At 47.8% G+C, this 21,140-nt stretch overlaps 2 protein-coding genes across 7 annotated transcripts in view; one reads left to right on the top strand and one right to left on the bottom strand.

Annotated features, from left to right (window-relative positions):
- Positions 1 to 20,916, top strand: part of SNRK (SNF related kinase) — a 62,369-nt gene extending 41,453 nt beyond the window's left edge. For all 6 annotated transcript variants that reach the window (XM_008260225.4, XM_051851860.2, XM_070050958.1 and 3 more), the window contains 4 exons: positions 6,985 to 7,126; positions 11,539 to 11,751; positions 15,346 to 15,480; positions 17,229 to 20,916. In XM_008260225.4, coding sequence (XP_008258447.1) covers positions 6,985 to 7,126; positions 11,539 to 11,751; positions 15,346 to 15,480; positions 17,229 to 18,450 — 1,712 coding nt within the window. In that variant the 3' untranslated portion in view covers positions 18,451 to 20,916. The remainder of the gene's footprint in view (positions 1 to 6,984; positions 7,127 to 11,538; positions 11,752 to 15,345; positions 15,481 to 17,228) is intronic.
- On the bottom strand, positions 4,109 to 9,931 carry LOC138844116 (large ribosomal subunit protein eL34-like). The gene has a single exon (XM_070050960.1). It carries the CDS (start codon positions 9,887 to 9,889, stop codon positions 9,536 to 9,538), a length of 354 nt encoding a protein of 117 aa, XP_069907061.1. The 5' UTR covers positions 9,890 to 9,931; the 3' UTR covers positions 4,109 to 9,535.
- Positions 20,917 to 21,140: the final 224 nt, after the last annotated feature.

Below are 21,140 nucleotides of genomic sequence, written 5' to 3'. Positions count from 1 at the left end.
AGGATGTGGTTAGGAGACAGTTAAATAGGAATTACATGGCTTTGTAACAGTCATCTAATTGGAAAGGTTTTCAAAAAGTTTTGAAGCAGGTTTTTTGTTTTGCTTCATTACATTTCCAATTTTATTTCATTGATATAAATAGTATATGGAATTGTAATTTTGGGGGAATGCTTTGGCAATTTTCTTGAGATTGATGATGATTTCTTGATTGATTATTGATATTTGTGTGTGAAAATACGAATTCTCTGGTTTTTGGTAAAATTTTATCCTACTATGCTTGTCATAACTTGAAAAAAAAAAGTGGAGGTGGACTTGAACCTAGGCACCCCTGTATGGTGGGATATAGCCTTCCCAAGTAGCAGCCTAACTCACTGCATGTAAACCTGCCCCTCCCCCCTTTTCAAGGAAGAAATATTCCCTATTAAGTAAAAAAGCCTTACTTCTAACTAAAGTATTGATGAAGCCAGGATAATAGAGATATTGTAAAGCATGTCTGAAAATCTTGTCCAGATTCTTCACTTTTTTCTGTTACTTTAAATAACCTGACAGTTTCCTGCTTTCAAAATGCTCTGTAGTCATATCCCTTAAAGCTAGCCACTGATCTCATTCAGAGCAAGAGAGATTCCGTGGTCACCAGAGTGCCAGCTGGTTCTCACAGTGTCAGGAGGAGCTGGGACTGGTGACCCTGGACAGTCAGGAGTCTGGGTCTCACACGAGGAGCAGGCGTCTTGGTTTTGACCGTAAAGTGGAGCTTGGGAGTAGGTCTACTGTTGCAGGAAGGCGTCACCTTTCCCCGTGGCAGCCGTGGGTCTTGTCAGTTGCTGGTGACCATGGTTGGACTGAAAAGTTGTTGCCTACATCTGGCAGGTGTGTACGTTGGTGTTACAGGTGCTGTCTGTAGTGACTGTTCACATTCTGGTTCCATTGCTGCTTTCATGACTCATGCTCTGCTGTTAAAGAAAGGAAAACATGGAGGCTTCTGTCTGAAACTTTTCTCCTGGTGTCTCTGGTTTTTTTGTTTGTTTTTTACTTTCTACTTGGCCATTCTTTTTGCTGTGTAGATAAGTTCTTTTAGAAATGTGGTGTGTTTTGGGGTTTTTTTGTTGGAAAATTTCTCGGTAGTCATGACATCCTCCTCCTTGGCAGTGCCTTCGTCTCGGATCAGTGATGAGCATGTTGTCTTGTTCCGTTTGCATCTTCCGTTAGCCTGCCCAAAGTGCACCCCCAGAAGAAGCACCATTCAGTTACGCTCTGGGACTCCCTGGGGTGTAGTAGAGGAGACCTCGGCGCTCGATTGAGGTCTGGATCCAGCGGACAGCGCCTTGGGAGAGGGACCAGGAACTCCAGGACCTACTTCGTCAGCTCACACTCTGTCCACAAAGTTGGATGAGTTGGAAGTTTTTGTTGTTTTATCAAACCAGTTACATTTAGTAAGTAATATTGTTTTTTCATTTTTATTAACCAAGGGCCTATGGCTATATCTGAAATAAAAATACATGCACAAATAAATGCTTTAGATAGTGGTATCAGTGTTAAATTTGATTATTCAAATGGATGGTTGACATTTGGTAACCTGTGTATCAACAATCCCAGTAAATATATATATATATATATATATATATATATATATATATATATATATATATATATTTAATGGAAACATAAAGCGTCTCTACTCCACGCTCCACTCCCTATTCACAGTTTTGGGATTTTGGGATCTGAAGCTGAGGCTACACCTTGGGAGTTCATAGCAGACTTCTCTTTTTTATTGGGAAAAAAATTAAATATTCACTGAAGTGAATTCTCATTAAAACAAGCACGGTCTCCCTGCCTTCTGCGGGGAAGCATGATAGGTAGTCCTTCCTGATGGTTCCTCAGTCCTGTCACAGCAGCTGTCTCGTCCTGGCGACACGGCATCAGCACCCTTGTTCCTGCATTGCCGAGAAGCCTCCCTGCCTCTCCCTCCTGGCTGCGTTCGCCGCTTCTCCAGCTCTGCTTTGTGCCCCTTGATCTTGCCTGCCATCTGATTCCCGTTGTGAACCGGGAGCTTTGCCAGGGCGAGGGCACCTCTGGTTCCTCTGTCCACTGTGCCTCTAACAGTGCCTGCCACGGGCCATGAGGGCCGGGCAGAGGCAGCCCCATGTGTTCCTCTCTGCTGAGTGCTTAGCAGGGATTCTGCTGTAATCCTTGTAATGGCCACAGCAGTGTTTGTAGGAAGTAGATTACTGTTAGCATCCCCATTTTGAAGATCAAGGGCACATTTTTAAATAGCTTGGTTAGTCATAGAACTGTGTTTAGTGATCTGTTTTTAACCTCTCCTTTGGCCCTTGGGTTGAAAATAAAATGATTAAACACAATAAGAAGAGAGAGAGAAAGTGTTACGGAAAATAAATATGGCCATCTCCTGGTCTCTGCAGGGGATTGGTTCCCCGAGCTCTTGCTGATGCCCAAATCCGGGGATGCTCAGGTGCCATCTGTAAAGTGACCTATTTGCTTATAACCCACACGCATCTTTCCATATCCTTTAAGTCATCTCTGAGTTGCCTAGAGTACCTTACACTATATGAATGCTATGTAAATAATTGCTAGATGTTGTTACTTTGGAATAAGAGCGGGAAAAATCTCTGTTAAGGTTGAGTATAGATGTAACCATATATATATATATGTAGAGAGAGAGAGAGAGAGAGAGAGGTCTACCCTTGATTGAATCTGAGGATTCAGAACTTGTGGCTGTGGAGGGGCTGTCTGCATGTGGAATATGCAGTGGTCCCTGAACAAATGGTGATCTCACTTGCCCACTCTAACACTTTGCTGCCTTAGTTACACTGTTGCTTGTTTCTACCTTATTTAAGATGCATTTATTTGTTTGAAAGGCAGAGTTAAAAGGGTAGGGAGATTGGGGAAGGGGGGGAGGATCTTTAATTCGCTAGCTCACTGTACAAATGCTGCAAGGGCTGGGCTGGGCGTATCCATAGCCAGGAGGTTTTTCCATGTCTGCCATGTGGTTGCAGGAGCCCAAGCACTTGGACCATCTTCACTGCCTTTCCAGGTCCATTAGCAGGGAGGCGGATTGGAAGTGGAGCAATCAGGACCTGAACCAAGGCCCACACAGGAGGGAGATTCCACAGTGCTGGTCCTACTCATTTCTAGTTTAAGTGCGACACTTGATGTCCCCAAGTTTAGTAAATTGTGTCTAAGCCTCTCAGCTTTTAAGCATTTCCATATTTAGAAATTATTTGTGTCGTAACTGGAAACTAAAGAAACAATATACGTTGCTTTATGTTTTTCTTTGCTCTTCTAATCTTGGGTCACTTCATAACCAGCACTGTGTTAGAATCAGCTGAAGCAAGTGATCTTGAAGGGAATAATTTCCAAGTGATTGGACTTCTTAATACTTAACAGGAAAAGAAAGTTTTTGTTAACCAGATAAGGGATTTGGCATGACTTTCAGTTGATATTTATTTTATTGTATTTTTAAAACATCAGCTTTGCATAATTGCAGTCAGTTGTCATTTGCAGTTTAGCAGAAAGAAAAGTTAATTTAAAAAAAAACCAAACTGATTTATCCAGCTATAGTATGAGATGGTAGAGGAAATAATGTAGGTAAGCTCATTTTATAAAAGTTATTTTGTAGGATTTATATAGAAAGATACTAATTTGTTATATTTCAAATCCAGAGGATTAGTGATTAAGTAGGATTGTAGTAGAAACATTAAACATTATTGATTGATCAACAGTAAAGAACAGAAGAGTTTTTATTTTAACTGTCCAGATTTTTAATGTCTGTGTACTTGTATTGTAAGCCATTGAGAATCCCCCCTTTCTTTGGTAGGGGGAAGATAGTAAAGTTCCTTTTATAAAGAAAAAATTCTCCTCATGGTGTAATGACTATCAGTGGAAAGGTGGAATTTACTTAATTTCTAGAACATAAGTATTTGTAAAATGAGGGACACATGCAGTAAAGGGAGAATAATTGTGGTTGCCACTGCTCCACAGTGTTGGCTTGGGAGTTGGGCAGGTGACCAAAAAGGTTCAAGTTGTGCAAAGAAAGTTTAAGTTAAATACCAACTATATAAAATTGCTTTAAAAATAAGGTTCTCCTAGATTTGTGATATCACTGGCTGTTTAGATTAGATGCAGCTGGCCGCTGTTGCTCAGATGAATTTTGAGTGGTGGTGGCCCTCTGGGTTCCAGGGTCAAGGCCAGTGAGTAGAGTGCACTTGTGAACCACTCTCCTGGGCAGTAATTTCGTGCACTGAAAAAAGCATTGCTTGGGGGCTGGCGCTGTGCTGTAGCGGGTAAAGCCGCCGCCTGCAGTGTCGGCATCCCACCACATGGGCATCAGTTTGAGTCCTGGCTGCTCCACTTCCAAGCCAGCTCTCTGCTATGGCCTGGGAAAGCAGTAGGAGATGGCCCAAGTCCTTGGGCCCCCGCACCCTCATGGAAGACCCAGAAGAAGCTCCTGACTTTGGATCTGCCCAGCTCCAGCTGTTGCAGCCATTTGGGGAGTGAACCAGTGGATGGAAGTCAGTCTGTCTGTCTCTCTCTCTCTTGCTCCCTCCCTCGTTCTCTCCTTCCCTCCTTCCATCCTTCTCTCTCTATAACTCTGCCTTTCAAATAAATTAAAAAAAAAAAAAAAAAAAAAAGGAATTCCAGCTGGACCTCTTAGGGCACTGCAGAATGAAGGGTTTGGACTGAATGATTCCTAGGTCCTTTTCCTCTTCATTGACATGAATGTTTTACTATTAGTAAATATTTCCAGCCGGGCGCGGTGGCGTGCGCCTGTAGTCCCAGCTGCTCGGGAGGTTGAGGGCTGGAGGACTGCTTGAGTCCAGAAGTTCTGGGCTGTCGTGGCTGTGCCTGTTGGGCGTCCACACTAAATTCAACATCAGTATGGTGACTTCCCGGGAGCGGGGGACCACCAGGTTGCCTAAGGAGGGGTGAACTGGCCCAGGTCGGAAACAGAGCAGGTCAAACTCCCGTGCTGATCAGTAGACATTTCCATCTGTTTCACTAATTTTTATTGATACATCCTTAGTCAAATTTGTTGTATATATAGAAAAATTAACATTGTGTGTGACTTCTGGGTTTCTGTTTTTGTTGCCCTCTTTGTTTTAACTGAAGCCAAGGAAAATATATTTCATTAACAAATTTTAACTCTTTTGGAAAATTAACTTGGAACTAATAGTTCTGGCTGTTTTGAAACATCAACTAAGTGTTAAAAGGTGTGATGACAAGCTCCCTGTGTTCTTTAGTCTAGAAACCATCATGATTTGGTTTCCTTTTTTTTTTTTTCAAGACTTCTTTTTTTTTTAAGTCCCCTAAGTCTTCTGTAGTCTTGAAACCATCGTGATTTGGTTTCTTTTTTTTTTTTTAAAGACTTACCTTTTTTTTTTTTTTTTTTTTTTTTTTTAAGACTTACTGATTTTAAAGGCAGAGTTACAGAGAGGGCAGAGTTATAGAGGGGCAGAGAGAGAGAGAGGCAGAGAGAGAGAGAGAGGTCTTCCAAGCACTGGTCACTCCTCAAATGGCCACAACGGCAGGAGCTGAGCCTATCCAAAGACAGGAGCCAGGAACTTCTTCCGGTCTCCCACGCAGGTGCAGGGGCCCAAGCATGCGGGCACTGCAGGCAGCAGCTTATCCGCTGTGCCATAGTTGCCAGCTCCTGGTTTCTTTTTATGTGAGTGTTTATGTTATCATGTCTGTACTTTAGTTTCTGGAATGAATGATTTGTAATATCCTTTCGAAATCCTTTTCATCTAAAGAAAAACTTTTTGGAAAAAAGCTTTTTGAAAAAAGTTTTCCAACTGATTGATGGATTCGTGTTTTATGTAGTGACAGAGACAGGAACTTGTTTATTATTGTGCGAGTTGCTAGAGTTGGAATGGTGCTCAGACACCAACAGGTCCAACCCTACAACTGGTGCAAGGAATGCCGTATGCAGAGTACTTAGGTGTTGTTTGATGGGATACTTGTAGTGGTGGGAGACGTAACGATAGTTCCACTGAGCAGCTCCCACTGTTGTAAACTGAACGCTGCTTCCTGGTCACTTATGTAGGGTCAGCATTCCTGATCAGAAAACTTGAAATCCAAAATGCTCCAAAATCTGAAACTTTTTGAGTACCAACACGATACCACAAATGGAAGATTCTGCCTTTGATCACATATGCCATGTTACAGTCAAAACACATGTGTACTAAAAATTAAAAATATTATATAAAATTACCACCAGGCCATGTATGGGGAGAGGTATATGAAATACAGATGAGTTATGTTTAGACTTGGGTCCCATCCCCAAGGTATCTCATTTATATGTATACACACACACACACACACTCAAAAATCTGAAAATATCCAGAATTTGAAGCCCTCGTGGTCCCAGGCGTTGGGGTAGGGTCACTGGGCCTGCGCCTTAGGTCCTGTCCCCATCCTCTGCAGTGCTGTGTAACTGGTTTTTCTCCTCATCAACAGTCTTGCTTTCTCTCTGACCTCTGATTTTCTTTTCTACAAAATGACCGTGCCTTGGATGAGCTGATTACCTTGCCAAGAGAGGTAATGAACAACTGAAGGTGAAATCCCTCAGATTTCAGAGTATTAACATTGTAGCTTTATTTCTGGTCTGTGTTGTAATGGGAAAAACAGTAGCATGTGTGCTGTCTTTGGAACCTCTATAGGTGCTTTCCAGTTGATGTTCTTGACATTAACAAAGGAATTAATTTATCTCTTCATTGAATATTTACTGGTCATTCATTTTGTACTGGCAATACATTGCTTGGATCATGAATGAATATAAAAATTGAACAAGACAGCTATACCCTCCCTGTCCGGTTGGGGCTGAAGTTTTCTTTCTGGGATGTTTTTACTGAAAGATATAAATGCTTTTGACTGCTCAAAATAAAGTAATATTGTTAGGCTGCTCGTATTCTTCTTAAAGCCTTGGTTTTCTGACTAGGCCAATATTAAAAAGTATGTCTTTGATTACAGATATATGGAGTCTCGGAGTGATCCTGTTCATGCTGGTGTGTGGGCAACCGCCCTTTCAAGAGGCCAATGACAGTGAAACATTGACAATGATCATGGATTGCAAATACACAGTACCATCCCATGTGTCTAAAGAGTGTAAAGAGTAAGTAAACACTGAGCAATCCTCAGAACGCATAGGAAAGCCAGAAATCTTCAGTAATTCCATTAGCACATCCAGAGAGTCTGAGGTGATGTCAGCATCCAAGCATCTGAGTTCACTTTTTTTTTTTTTTTTTTGTATATAGCATTTCCACTGTTCATACTATCTGGGGTGGGAGGAATTAGCCCAGAATGTGATTTGAAATTGAGTATTAGAGGAGAGTGCACAGTTTCTCCAGGAGAGGCGGTTCCTGCCCTGCAAGTGAAGATAGTGCTGTGGGAGCCGCCTTTGTCTGCCTCTGCAGAAGGGAGGACCTGGAAGGACTTTAAGTTCTAGACAAGGGCTCAGGCATTGTCTTTGCTGGGTAGATCATCAGTCTGTCATTTAGGATTTACAAGCGTGTCTCAGAGTTGTATTCCCATGTTCCTCCCCGCAGTGGCTCTAGAGTTCCGTTTGCTTTATCTGATTGTGGGAAATAGCTATGAAAAGTACACTCAAGTACGCTGATGAGTGAATGGAGACATACGGTGATGGATTAAGTCTATTGGAAGCTTGGTGTTTCTTTGATAGTGTGAGTGGTAGCTTTAAATGAGCTCAGCTAAGAGTAGAACCACTGCTATCGTAACAAAGGTTGGAGTTTCTCCTCTCAGCTGCTAGGAAGGAAATCTGATAACCAGAGGAATTTTTCTCTGAATGGAGCCCCATTTTTGGTGTATGATTAATAACTTAAACTCTGCATTCACATATTGGCTTCTCCACTTACGAATGATGTGAAAGGGATAGAATCGATTTTACAGGCTTACTGTGAAAATTAAAGAAATTAATATTTGTTTAAAGCTCTTATTTCAGTCCTTAGCATAAAGGACAGAGTCTGTGATCTTGATGATGGTGGTGGTTTTTAAAGTTCTTACTGTTGTCTTCTTCCCTCAAACAGAGCACTGTCTGTGGGTGTACTTCGTGTGTATGTTATATGTTTGTAATTCAAGTGAGGTCTCCACAGCCATACCTAAAAAACTAAAGCAGATTTAACTTATTTTTATATTGACCTATATCATTCAAAAAGTTTACACATAATAAAACAAACACCTTTCTACCCGTTACCCAGCTTAGGAAACGAAACAGTTATCTTCTTAGAGGACGTCTCTTTGAGTCCCTGGCGGAGGGATTAAGTATAGGATCATTAAGTTTTGTTTTTTTCTGTGTCAGTCTTGCTAAGCTGTGTTTTCTGAGAAACCGGTTCATTTGATCTCTAATTCTTCAGATTTGTTGGCCTTAAGTATTTATATTCTCCTTCAGTCTGTTAGATCTGTGAGGACATTGCCCTTCTCCATTCCGGAACTGGTAATTTAATCAGTCTTGAATGGGTTTTTGGGAGGTTTGTTGATTTTATTAATCACTTTCAAAGAGCTAGCTTTTGCTTCTGTTACAGTTTCTTGTGTTTGTCACTGGTTTTGTTTGTAGTGCTCAGGATTCCTTCTGTCTGCTTACATGGGTTTTGTGTTGGGTACTCAGCTCCCAAGACTATCTTTTCTGTTGTAATATTTAAGGCTGTGTAGTACCATATTAGCTGTATCCCTATTAGCAGTTTTAATGTATATCCCTTTTGTTATTTTTCAGTTCTAAGTATTTTCTAGTTTCCACTGATTTATTTGATGTATGAGTTGTTTACAGGTGTTTTAAATTTCCATAGGTATGGTGTTTTTCTGTTTAGATTTTTTGTAACAACTTAATTGTAGTGTAGTCCAAGAAGATAGTCTGCCTGGTACCAGGTTGGTTTGTTTCACATTGTTGAGGCTCATGGCCAAGGGTGAGGTTTTTATAGTATTTTTATCTTGGACAGGAATGTATATTTTTCTAGTTGTTGGGGTTAGAATTCTTTACAGATCCTTAAGATAAAGTTTACTCATTTTGCTGTCCAAAATTATTCACATTCTTTTTGTTTTTTCATTTCATTTGTGTGCTATATAGTTTTCCCTTCTTAATCTTCTATTTATGTACATTTAATTATTAATTAATATTAACTGTTTTGGTTTATTTATTTATTTATTTATTGACAGGCAGAGTGGACAGTGAGAAAGAGAGACAGAGAGAAAGGTCTTCCTTTTCTATTGGTTCACCCCCCAGTGGCCGCTGCGGCCGGCACACTGCGCTGATCCGAAGCCAGGAGCCAGGTGCTTCTCCTGGTCTCGCATGCAGGTGCAGGGCCCAAGCACTTGGGCCATCCTCCACTGCACTCCCGGGTCACAGCAGAGAACTGGACTGGAAGAGGAACAACCGGGACAGAATCCGGTGCCCCGACTGGTACTAGAACCCGGGGTGCTGGTGCTGCAGGTGGAGGATTAGCCTAGTGAGCCGCGGCGCCGGCCAATTTTTTTTTTTTTTGATTTTTAATTACTTGAAAGTTTCATGTTTTTATTTAGCTTTCTGACTCTGTGCTTGTGCCTTCAACACTTTCACAACAATTTTCTGCTCCTCGATAAGGAAAGCATGCTTGATCCTGTCATGGACACATTTAGCACACATGGAACCACCATAAGCCCTGCTGACGTGTTTTTTGGTTTTAGACAATCTCATCAGGACTTTAGGTCTCACAGCACGAACCCCACGAAGTCTGCCTGGGCACACACCACATGCAGATTTTGGTGCCTTCCCAGCCTTCTTAGTATAAAGGTAAACAATTCTGTTACCAGGAGTTCGGGACAGTCTGGTTTTGTCGGAGGCTGTATTGTAGGAGAGCCTCCGGCGGTACGTCAAACGCTGGACCATTGTGGCTGCCTCTAAGCACCGTCCCGGAAGAGCCGGCCAATATTAACTATTTGTAATCACCCAGGTGTTTGACGAGCACTTTGTTCACCTTTCCAATTGGGAACACAAAATTGTATCCCTTAAAATTTCTTTTGATGAGCATCTGTTGGTGATAAACTTTCTCAGTTTGTATTCGACAATGTTTTAGGCTGTGCACACTGTTGAAAGGGCGCTTTATTGAGGGTAGACTCCCCGGTGAGCAGTATTCTCCCCAGGGCGGTGCTGGTCTCCTGTGTTCTGCCGTGTCATTGCGCAGTGTCACGCTAGCCCTACGTAGGTGTTCTGTCTTCCCTCTCGGCTGCTTTGAGGTCTTTTGTTCGTTGCACTTAGGATGTATTAGAGCTTCCTGCTTCAGAGTTCTGTTCTTTGACAAATTTGGGAAATTCTTAGCCATTTATTTTCACATGTTTTTCTCATTTCCTGCTGCGAGCTGATGAGGTGTGTGTTTGATGTTTTCACCCTGTCTTCCTTGTCTTGACTTCTCTCATATTTTCTCACGCCATAGTGTGTGTTACTTTTTCTTCAGATTCGTTAATTCTCTGTATGTCTGACTTTTGAAATTTGCCCTTTGGTTTTCCAGTTATGGTGGTTATTTTTCACTTTAGAAGCACCGTTTACGTCGTGTTGTGATAGTGTGTAGGTCTGTTGTGCCGTGATCATGTGCTGAAGCCGCTTTTCCACGTCTGAAGCACATTTATCACGGTGATACCTGTTTCTGAAGGTCCAGTGTTGGGAGGATGTGCGCGCTGATTTTGCTGTGTTTCTTAGGTCTTGTTCATAGTGTCTTTTTGCCTGCCTTACTCGTGGTAATATTATTGAGGAATCCTTTGAGGCCTGGATTTACACTGCATTCCTTCAAGAAGGATTTGTACGTTTACTTTGTCTGTCTGTCATTATATCTTATTTGCCGAAGCACATTTCCAGATGAAACTGGTTTCGCTCTGTACCACACAGGTGTTGTTCACTTGGACTGTGGATTGGTGTGAGGGCCAGCTGTAGTTCCTTGTTTTCAGATGGAATTCTCCCTCCCCATGGAGGCAGGCGCATTTTGCTGAGCAGATTTTTCCTGCTTTCACTGAGGCTGCCCGGTGGGGCAGTCCGTGGACTCTGTGAGTCACGTGGAGTTGCACGCGCACCCAGGGCATCAGCCCCGGCCAGTGTCGCTGTCTGCCTCCTCACAGCCCAGCTCTCACTCCACTTTGAGTTCTGTATTTTCTGTCAACACAGTGCCCTCTGCACATCCATTTCTCCGTCTGTTACAGGACACGACAGCTGTCTCTCGAGAGGGTCCTCCTCTTTGAAGCAGGAGCTGGTTAGTGCACCCTCTTCGGTGTCACCGATGACTGTTGCACCTGGCTCTTGCACACCCCTAGACCAGCAGTTAGTCAAGAGCACATGTTCGTATGTTGAGTTAGCGCTGGATGATGGGGAGTTGTGCTGGGGTTTGGCCTAGCAGTGCATCTGAAGGTTGTACACTAAACTGCCATTATTTCCAAATACCCCTCCACTCCCTCCCCGCCATACTAGGGAACCTAGGTAAAATAATGCACCATTACTCATCTTAGCCAGCAGTTTGCTTCAACAGTGGACTTCCTTTCCTTCCTTGGCAGCCTGATCACGCGGATGCTGCAGAGAGACCCCAAGAGAAGGGCCTCTTTAGAAGAGATTGAAAACCATCCTTGGCTTCAAGGAGTGGACCCTTCACCAGCCACAAAGTACAACATCCCCCTCGTGTCGTACAAAAACCTCTCGGAAGAGGAGCACAACAGCATCATCCAGCGCATGGTGCTCGGGGACATCGCAGACCGCGACGCCATCGTGGAGTAAGTCCGTGCTTCCCGGGGCCGGGCCTGTGTGCGGCGTGTGTGCGGCTCGGGTGCCCAGTGGCAGGAGCTAGGCCACTGAATTCCAGCATTCTTGACCCAGTGCCTGGCGCATAGCTTTTTTGTTTTTGTTTTTGATTTATTTTATTTATTTGAGTTACAGAGAGAGGTAGAGATAGAGAGAGAGACAGGTCTTCCATTCTCTGGCTTACTCCCCAGATGGCCGCAACGGCCAGAGCTGTGCTGATCCGAAGCCAGGAGCCAGGATCTTCTTCCGGGTCTCCCATGTGGGTGCAAGGTCCAAGGATTTGGGCCATTCTCCACTGCTATCCCAGGCCATAGCAGAGAGCTGGATAGGAAGAGGAGCAGCCGGGACTAGAACGGGTGCCCATATGGGATGCCAACGCTTCAGGCCTCAGCGCCGGCCCCAGTACATAGAGTTTTAAGTGGTGTCCATGAGCGCTGTGGCCTTCCTCTCTTCCTGGAGGAGTGGGTTGTATCCCAGCGCACTCCTCATCTGTGGCAGCACCCTCCTCATTTCTGTGTCTGCTGTGGTCCCCACAAGAGTGCGTAGGGAGAAGACGGCGGCACGGCAGGCTCAGTGAGCCCAGGTACACGGTTCTGTTGGTAAAGGTCTATATTGCCAGTGGCAGCAGAGTGACCACATACCCTACAGAGCCTAGAAATTTATTCTCTGCTGCCTCTGGGTCCTTGCTGCAGAAACCTGTTAATTAAATCCTTTAAAAACCAAAGCCAGTTTTTACTAATCTCTAATGAATTTAGAATAAAGGATAATACGAAGATGCAGTGACTTCCTTCTAATGACAGTGACTCATGCACAGGTTCCGACTATAAGAAGTTAACTGTTTCATTCAGCACAGCAAACAGCTTTTGAGTACAGCGGCATAATGGAAAGTGGGTATATTCTGGAAGGTCAACAGAAGTAGATCCCGTTGGTGGAGCTGCTCTGGCCTGGCTGTGGGATCTGACCCAGATCCCCGGCGTGAAGTACGTGCTGGCTGCAGGCTGAGCCCACAGCCCCTCATCTGCAGCCAGTGGGAGGCTGTGTTCTCTGGGGAGGGTGGTGGATGTGTGTGTAAAAGGGGTCTGTGGGCCGGCACCGCCATAGCTCAATAGGTTAATCCTCCGCCTGCGGCGCTGGCACACTGGGTTCTAGTCCCAATTGGGTTGCCGGATTCTGTCCCGGTTGCTCCTCTTCCAGGATAGCTCTCTGCTATGGCCCTGGAGTGCAGTGGAGGATGGCCCAAGTCCTTGGGTCCTGCACCCCATGGGAGACCAGGAGAAGCACCTGGTTCCTGGCTTCGGATCAGTGTGGTGCGCTGGCCGCAGCGGCCATTGGGGGGTAAACCAACGGAAAAAGGAAGACCTTTCTCTCTGTCTCTCTCTCTCTCACTGTCCACTCTGCCTGTCAAAAAATAAAAAAAAAAAGGAGGGGGGGTCTGTGTGTATGGAAAGGAGAGATGTACGCAGGTGAGCCCAGGTCGTCACGTTGCTTCCAGTTTCCAGGTGCTCATGAGTCGCCACAGGTGGACCCACCCCTACTGTTTCTGCCGCACTTCCTTTAGCAATGTGTAGGAAATGGTTTTCCATTTTTGAGTGGGTACAGTGCAATTTGTATCTCGCTAAATGGGCTTGATTTTCTTAGCTTAAATGCAGGTAATGGTGTCTTATAGAGCTGTTTCATGTAAACCGAATTCTAATTCCAAGGGGAGTACAGTTTGAGAGCTGCTTTCCGAGTGTAGTGGGCACTGGAGAAGCAAATGTGCGGCTGCCTCAGCTGGTGTCTCTTCCTGCTTGCCGCGCAGATGGTGACTCCTGAAAGTGAACACACGTCCTGGTCTCCGAGCATGCCCCCTGCACAAAGGGAGCAGCTTCGGGCTAGGCTGAGGGAGGCTCGCTCAGGCCTTGACCTGCCCTTGCTGATCCCCGTTAGCTGTGGCCCCACTGTGCATTTTCTAAGGTGGGATTTCTGCTGTCGATTCTTTCCTGATGACTACAGAGGCTTTCTGAGGCCAGTAGTTACGCATCCTCGGCCGTGTGGAAGCTCCTAAAGCCCTCTGCTGCTGTGTCCTGTGACACGGGGCTTGCTGGCTTTATGTCCCCACCCTCTGGCCCGTGCAGTGCCCTGGCAACACTAGGTGTTCCAAGGATGTTGTTCTTTAATTTTTCTTTAGTAAAGACTTATTTGAAAGTCTGAGTTTACAGAGAGAGAAAGAGACAGATCTTCCATCTGCTGGTTCATTCCCTAGATGGTGGCAGTGGGCCAGAGCTGGGCTGGTCTGAACCCAGGAGCTTTTTCCGGGTCTCCCACGTGGAGCACTTGGGCCATCTTCTGCTGCTTTCTCAGGAACACTAGCAAGGAGCTGGATCAGAAGTGGAGCAGCCAGGACTCGAACTTGCATCCATATGGGATGTTGCTGTATCAGGCAGCCACTTTACCCGCTATGCCACAATACCAGCCAGTACTTTTTATTTTTAAAAAATGTTTGATTGGGGCCTGTGCTGTGGCTTACTTGGTTCATCCTCCCCTGTGGTGCCGGCATCCCATGAGGGCACTGGGTTCTAGTCCCAGTTGCTCCTCTTCCAGTCCAGCTCTCTGCTGTGGCCAGGGAAGGCAGTGGAGGATGGCCCAAGTGCTTAGGCCCCTGCACCCGCATGGGAGACCAGGGGAAGCACCTGACTCCTGGCTTCAGATCGGCGCAACGCCAGCCCTAGTGGCCATTTGGGGAGTGAACCAACAGAAGGAAGACCTTTCTCTTTGTCTCTGTCTCTCACTGTTTAACTCTGTCAAATAAATTAAAAAAAAAAGTTTGATATAAAAAGAGAGCTCCCATCCACCGGTTCATTCCCAGAATGCCTACAGTGGCCAAGGTCCCCGTTTCCTGTGTGGAAACGAGCCATCACCTGCTTGCTCCCAAGGTCTGCATTAGCAGGAAGCTGGAGTTAAGAGCCAGAGCTGGGAATTGAACCCAGGTATTCCAGTATGGGACAAAGATATCTTAATTGGCCTTTTAACCATTAGGCTAAGTGCCCCCCTCCATTACTTTTTAGATGCATGAATGAATATATTGACTTTATCCAGAGAAGAGTTTAATGGTGATGTACTCGGCCACACGAGTACTCCCCTCATCCCGGCAGCGGAGGTGGGGATACAGAACCCCTCAGTTCCCTGGTCTGGTGTTCCGGGTCAGTTCGTGTACCGCAGGCCTCATCTGGGCTGTGTGCTCCTTCTGAAGCACACGGAGCAGTCAGTTCACACTCAGTCTAGGATGACGTGTGCGCCCTTGGGAGCTTTGTTCCCTTTGCCTAAGCATCCGCCCTGACATCCAGCTCAGATACTGTCAGCATCTTGGACTTTCTCACTAAAGTGAACATGTTGATGCAGTCCTGTGTTTTTTTGAATCTCCAGAGCGACCCAGATAACTGCTAGTTGGGTTGTTTTGTTTTGTTTTTCTGGGTTGTGTGTTGGCCTGCTTTTAAAGATTCCCAGGCATGGGTCTTCCGTGCCACGCTTCATGTGAAAAGCAAACCTACCCGTGTGGCTTAGGCGCGGTCTCCTCTTGTGTGCTTCAGAGCCCTGGAAACCAACAGGTACAACCACATCACAGCCACTTACTTCCTGCTTGCCGAAAGGATCCTGCGAGAAAAGCAAGAGAAAGAAATACAGACGCGGTCGGCCAGCCCTAGCAACATCAAGGCACAGTTCAGGTGAGTAAAAGTCCTCGCTGGTCTAGTGAATGTTTCTGAAAAGCTCTGCTGGCCTCGCTGGGGAGGCTGTGCTGGCTCGTTTCGGCTCAGACGGCAGGGCTGCGTCTGTGGGCCTGGCCAGAAGCGACGTCAGGCCGGTCATCTGCGCCGCACCCTTCCAGTGTGGTCCTAGGCAGCTTTCTTTAGTATTCACTGCGGGAGCAAGGCCATCTTTTCCCTGCGTCATGCGTCATGGCGTTCAGCGATGGGGCAGTCAGGTGAGCGGGGCTGATGGAGTGGCTGTGGTGCAGCTGCTTCCTCTGTGCCTCACGGGGCAGGGCGGGAGGATAGGCGACGGTGAAGTGCCTGCACGGGGGCTGTCCCCGGGAGGAACACTGCACCACCACGGTCATGGTCAGTGTGTGCAGACGGAGCCCCGTCCTGAGAGGCGGGCAGTCCTGTACCCGGCCTGCGGCCAGTAGTCTGGCAGGCTACGTAGCCTCTTTCCAGATGAAGAAATCTAGACACAAAGAGAACTAAACACAAGCACCTGCTTCCTGGGCTCACGCTTCGTCGTGACGGCTGGCCGCTGCTGGGCCCTGTGACGTGCACTTGCAGTTGTCAGCAGTGCTGCTCGTCTTCACCAGGCTGTGTGGTGGCCGTGAGGGTGAGCAGAGGGGTGCTCAGTGAGTCTGAGCTGCCTGCCTGGCTGACGGCGTGACCACGACCCTCGGCGCTCGCCAGCCTCGTCTCAGGAGTGGATTCTTGGGCTGGAGAGGAGAAGACCTGGAGCTCCCTTGCCTACATTGCTGTGAGGGGCCACCGGGCTGCCGGTGCCTGCTCGCCTCCTGCTGAGGGGCTGAGTAGCTGCTCACGTTGAGGACAGTACTGCTGCGTGTTGCCCTCCAGGGCCGTGAGCTCGCTGTTGTGGGCGGAGGACACACGACTTCTGATGCAAAACCACCTTTCATACGCGGGCGGGCAGGCTCGCTCCACCCCGAGAGGTGGGAGAAGGCTCCCGGTTGGAGAAGACGTCTGGTGTCTATTCCTGGAAGCTTTTTAAAGCTATAGATTCAGTTTGGATAACAGTTGGTGGGAAATGAGAACGCCACCGTGGGGAAGGGGCCGTTGTTCGTGTCCTGGCATCAGAGGAGCCGCTGGCCGGTGCTGTCCCCTGGGGTGGTGCGCTCAGAGCAGGCTGCAGGATTCTGGACGGGCCGCTGGAAAGTGTACTTCTGTACATTTAACTTAGTAGTTGAGTTTTCTCATTAGAGAAGCAGAGACGTGTAGATGCCGGTTATACGTTGCCTTTTCTCTCCAGTATTCTCATATTTAAATTCTTTAAGCTGTTCCCCTGTATCTTTATGAACACTGAGCTTTTACACCATCAGGTAAATGAGGCGCACTGGAGATGTCAGGTGAGTGTTGTCAGCCAGTGTCCCTTCGGAGGCTGTGACCTGAGACTCCCAGGAGCAAACCCGTGCTGCCCAGCTTCTGCTTGTGCTTCCATGGCGCTGACCTCGTGCTCAGTTTTCGCCTTGAAGAGCGCGCCCCCTCCCCTCTCTTCCGACACTGACGCAGGGGTCGTCTGGCCGTGTCTCAGGAGCCCGTCGCTCCTCTGGGCTCCTTGCTGACGTGTACAGGTCGGGCAGCGGGTGCGCAAGGCTGCTGCTTCCTGTCCTTGTGAAGTCTGTGGGGGTCGTCTCCGTGGCCCTTGCTGACACCTGCGTGTGACCGGTGGCTGTTTCTTTCTCCCATCTGTTACACAGGCAGTCGTGGCCCACCAAAATCGACGTGCCCCAGGACCTCGAGGACGACCTCACAGCCACTCCCTTGTCCCACGCGACTGTCCCTCAGTCTCCCGCCCGGGCTGCCGACAGCGTCCTCAATGGCCACAGGAGCAAAGGGGGCCTGTGTGACTCGGCTAAGAAAGACGACCTCCCCGAGCTGGCCGGCCCGACACTGTCTGCCGTGCCACCTGCCAGCCTGAAACCCACGGCCGGGGGGCGCAAGTGTCTGTTCCGAGTGGAGGAAGATGAAGAGGAAGACGAGGAGGACAAGAAGCCCATGTCCCTCTCCACGCAGGTGGTTTTGCGCCGGAAGCCGTCCGTCACCAACCGCCTGACGTCTCGGAAGAGCGCTCCTGTGCTCAACCAGATCTTTGAGGAGGGGGAGTCGGACGACGAGTTCGACATGGATGAGAACCTGCCCCCCAAGCTGAGCAGGTTGAAGATGAACATCGCGTCCCCCGGGACGGTTCACAAACGCTATCACCGGCGGAAAAGCCAGGGCCGCGGCTCCAGCTGCAGCAGTTCCGAGACCAGCGACGACGACTCCGAAAGCCGGCGGCGGCTCGATAAAGATAGCGGCTTCACCTACTCCTGGCACCGCCGCGACAGCAGCGAGGGGCCCCCGGGCAGCGAGGGTGACGGCGGGGGCCAGAGCAAGCCGAGCAACGGCAGCGGGGGCGCGGACAAGGCCAGCCCCAGCGAGAACAATGCCGGTGGGGGCAGCCCCGCCGGCGGCTCGGGCGGCAACCCTACCAACAGCTCGGGCACCACGCGCCGCTGCGCCGGCCCGGGCAACTCCATGCAGCTGGCCTCGCGCAGCGCGGGGGAGCTGGTGGAGAGCCTCAAACTCATGAGCCTGTGCCTGGGCTCGCAGCTGCACGGGAGCGCCAGGTACCTCATCGACCCGCAGCACGGCCTGTCCTTCTCCAGCGTGAAGGTGCAGGAGAAGTCCTCGTGGAAGATGTGCATCAGCTCCACGGGCCACGCGGGGCCGGCCCCGGCCGTGGGCGGCATCAAGTTTTTCTCCGACCACATGGCAGACACCACCACCGAGTTGGAACGGATAAAGAGCAAGAACCTGAAAAACAACGTGCTCCAGCTACCTCTGTGCGAAAAGACCATCTCTGTGAACATCCAGCGGAACCCTAAGGAGGGGCTGCTGTGTGCCTCCAGCCAGGCCAGCTGCTGCCACGTCATCTGAGCGCCCTGGGGCCCGGCCCCGGCTCCCTGCACCCGTCTCCACTTCCCGGCGGTACTGCTCGGAGTGGGCGTCAGGAGCATTATTTATTACCTTTCCCTCGGCCCGCCCGCCGACGCCGACGCGACAATGCATGGTCTTTGTGCATGCTGCCAGACACTGCCTTTCTTTTGCAGCCAACACGTCTGTTGTGTAATTTTTACATTCATAATTTTAATGTGGACGATCGGGATTAAATTAAAATGTATATTTGGAACGTAGTATCCATGGAGCACTTAGAAATTTGATGTTCTGCACTTAACCTAGAGAGCAAAAAAAAATGCTTTTGTTTCCTTGTGAAAAATCTAAATGCCTGTCCCGACCTTCTGTGAGACAGAAACCTGTGCTCTGAGGCGCACTCCCAAAGCAATAACGCCGTGGGGCGCGGGCCGGGCCGGGCCGGAGCAGCACAGGCCGCGAGCGCCTGCACGGAGAATGTCCCACGCCTGTTTGTCTTAAGCTACAGTGTGAACAACAGTCGCATCTCTTCAGATGGCACTGAAGAGGACTGTCTCTTTGTAAAAGGTGAGATACAAATCGAGAAGGCAGCTGCCCCTGTCATGCTACAGGACAAGCAGACAATCTGTGTGATGTGTGAAGTGAACTCTGCTCAGTGTGTGTGTGTGTGTGTGTGTGTCTGTCTGTCTGTCTGTCTGTCTAACAGGACGAAGCACTGCCGTATGTCAGTGCCTTCCTGGGCGGCAGACGACAGGGCCCGGGACGGAAGCAGAGGTGCCCGCACAGGCTGGCAACGTCACGACTCCGTGGAGTAGAATGGAACAGACGAAGCTCGGGAGGACTTGCCCTTGAGGAGTCTGGTAATTAGACCGTCTCTCGCTTTTCCATTCTAGTGCATCCTCTGGCTCAGCTAGCTGTGAAAATTGACTCCTCAGAAAACACACAGAAAAGGGTAAAATTCACACATACAGCACACACAAATGCACAAAGCCTGTTTTGTAACCCCTTTTTTTCCCCCCTAGAAGTCTTTTTCCCTTTGCCTTCCTGCCAAAACAGTAATCAAAGAACGCCTGCTTTAACCTGTTCTGTACAAAGACTACTTCTGACCAGGTCGTCAGCTCCTGTGGCATTTTACCTTGTAGGACCCGGTATCTCCGGACTGCTAGCCTTGACAGGCTGCGTGCTCCTCTTCCGTGCTGTGTGCTGGGGGTCTTCAAAGCAGTGCTTCAGGGCACAGGGACAGGACGTGGCCGGGTCCCAGCCCCTTCGCCCCACGCGCAGCTCTGGGTCACGTAATTGGCTGTGGGCAGAGCACCAAAGCCCTGCGTGAGGCGGCTCACGGCTTCTCCAGTACGTGTGCCTGTGCTGCTTTAGGATTGTTACATTTTACTCAGAACTCGCAGTTTCACGGTGTACTTACTGAATAAGTAAAACCATAGATACTTCACTATTTTCGTTTCTAGTCCTAGGCTAGACAATGTTTTAAGCTACAGCTCTAGTTCATTGTGACATTTATAATCGAATGCCATGAGAATGGATGTGTGGGTGAAGCCATAGAACATACTTGCTTGAAATTCTTGAGCAGGGATCTTAAAAAGGGCCAGAATCAGACGTGGGTCCACACGGAGGGTGAGCGTGCCACCTGTATTACACGTAAACCACGGGGAGAGGTGGACAGAGGGCCTTGGCAATAAACTCTTGGTTGCAGCTGTTTTCCAAGCAATGTAAATAGTTTTTCCTGTGATTACGGACAGCCTCGGGATGGCACCTTTTAACTAACCCGTATGTGTTTGGTTCTCAATGGTTTTTTTATACTCCAATGTATATATGGTGCTCACTTTAGGATCAGCAGTGTTGACCATTTATGCTGCATAGCTGTATCATAGCCTTATTAGTTGTGTGTGGTTGACCCTCTGGGTGTACAGATGTCAGTCTGAGTGGTGTCTTAACCATGTGTTCCCAGGTGAATGACTGTGCATGTGTTGTGTGTCATAGTGTGTGTCACGTAAAAGGGAGGGAGCGAGAAACCATGACATTCAGATAATATTGGACCAAACTGCTCACTTGCTCTAAACATTACTTGTACCCCTTGACCTGTCTTCAGGAGTTGCATATAGTTGCAGTAGTGTATAAATTAAATATTGTGGAAAAACAGTCTTGTATTTTTCTGTATGTGTGTATATATATATATGTATATATATATAAAAATTATGTACTTCTGGCAGTTCTATCTGTATTTAAAGATGTGACAATCTCGACACCGATTTTAAGAATAGCCGTGAGACTGAAATGAATTAAAGATATCCCCACTGAGTAAGAATTGATGTGTTAAGAGGGTACAGAATTAGCAACTGATTTGGTCAGTTGCTCCCAATGTTGGTTGATTTTCCTCATTGTGTAAACATCAACAGGTATGTGTCAAATGGGAAAAAATGTCCAAATAATAAAGTGGCATATTGGTGTTCAGCAATATAAGCCGCGTCCCAGGTGCTGTTTGTTCTCCGGGAGTCCCCTGTGTGTGTGACCAGCCACCGGCTGTGGGGAACACCTGAGCTGCTGCTCACTGACGGCCCCCCCCCCCCCCCGCACTCTGTGTTTCCATTTCATCTCCTTCCCTCGCCTGGCTGCTCACTGTGCCCCCCAGGTCGTGGATCTGAGCTGCTGCAAGCTCCAGGCTTCCTTCTGCACAGGTACTC

Source organism: Oryctolagus cuniculus, chromosome 10, assembly GCF_964237555.1.
Source record: "Oryctolagus cuniculus chromosome 10, mOryCun1.1, whole genome shotgun sequence".
Taxonomy (NCBI): domain Eukaryota; kingdom Metazoa; phylum Chordata; class Mammalia; order Lagomorpha; family Leporidae; genus Oryctolagus; species Oryctolagus cuniculus.
Note: the sequence above shows the minus strand (reverse complement) of the source record. Positions and strands in the feature narration are given on the sequence as shown.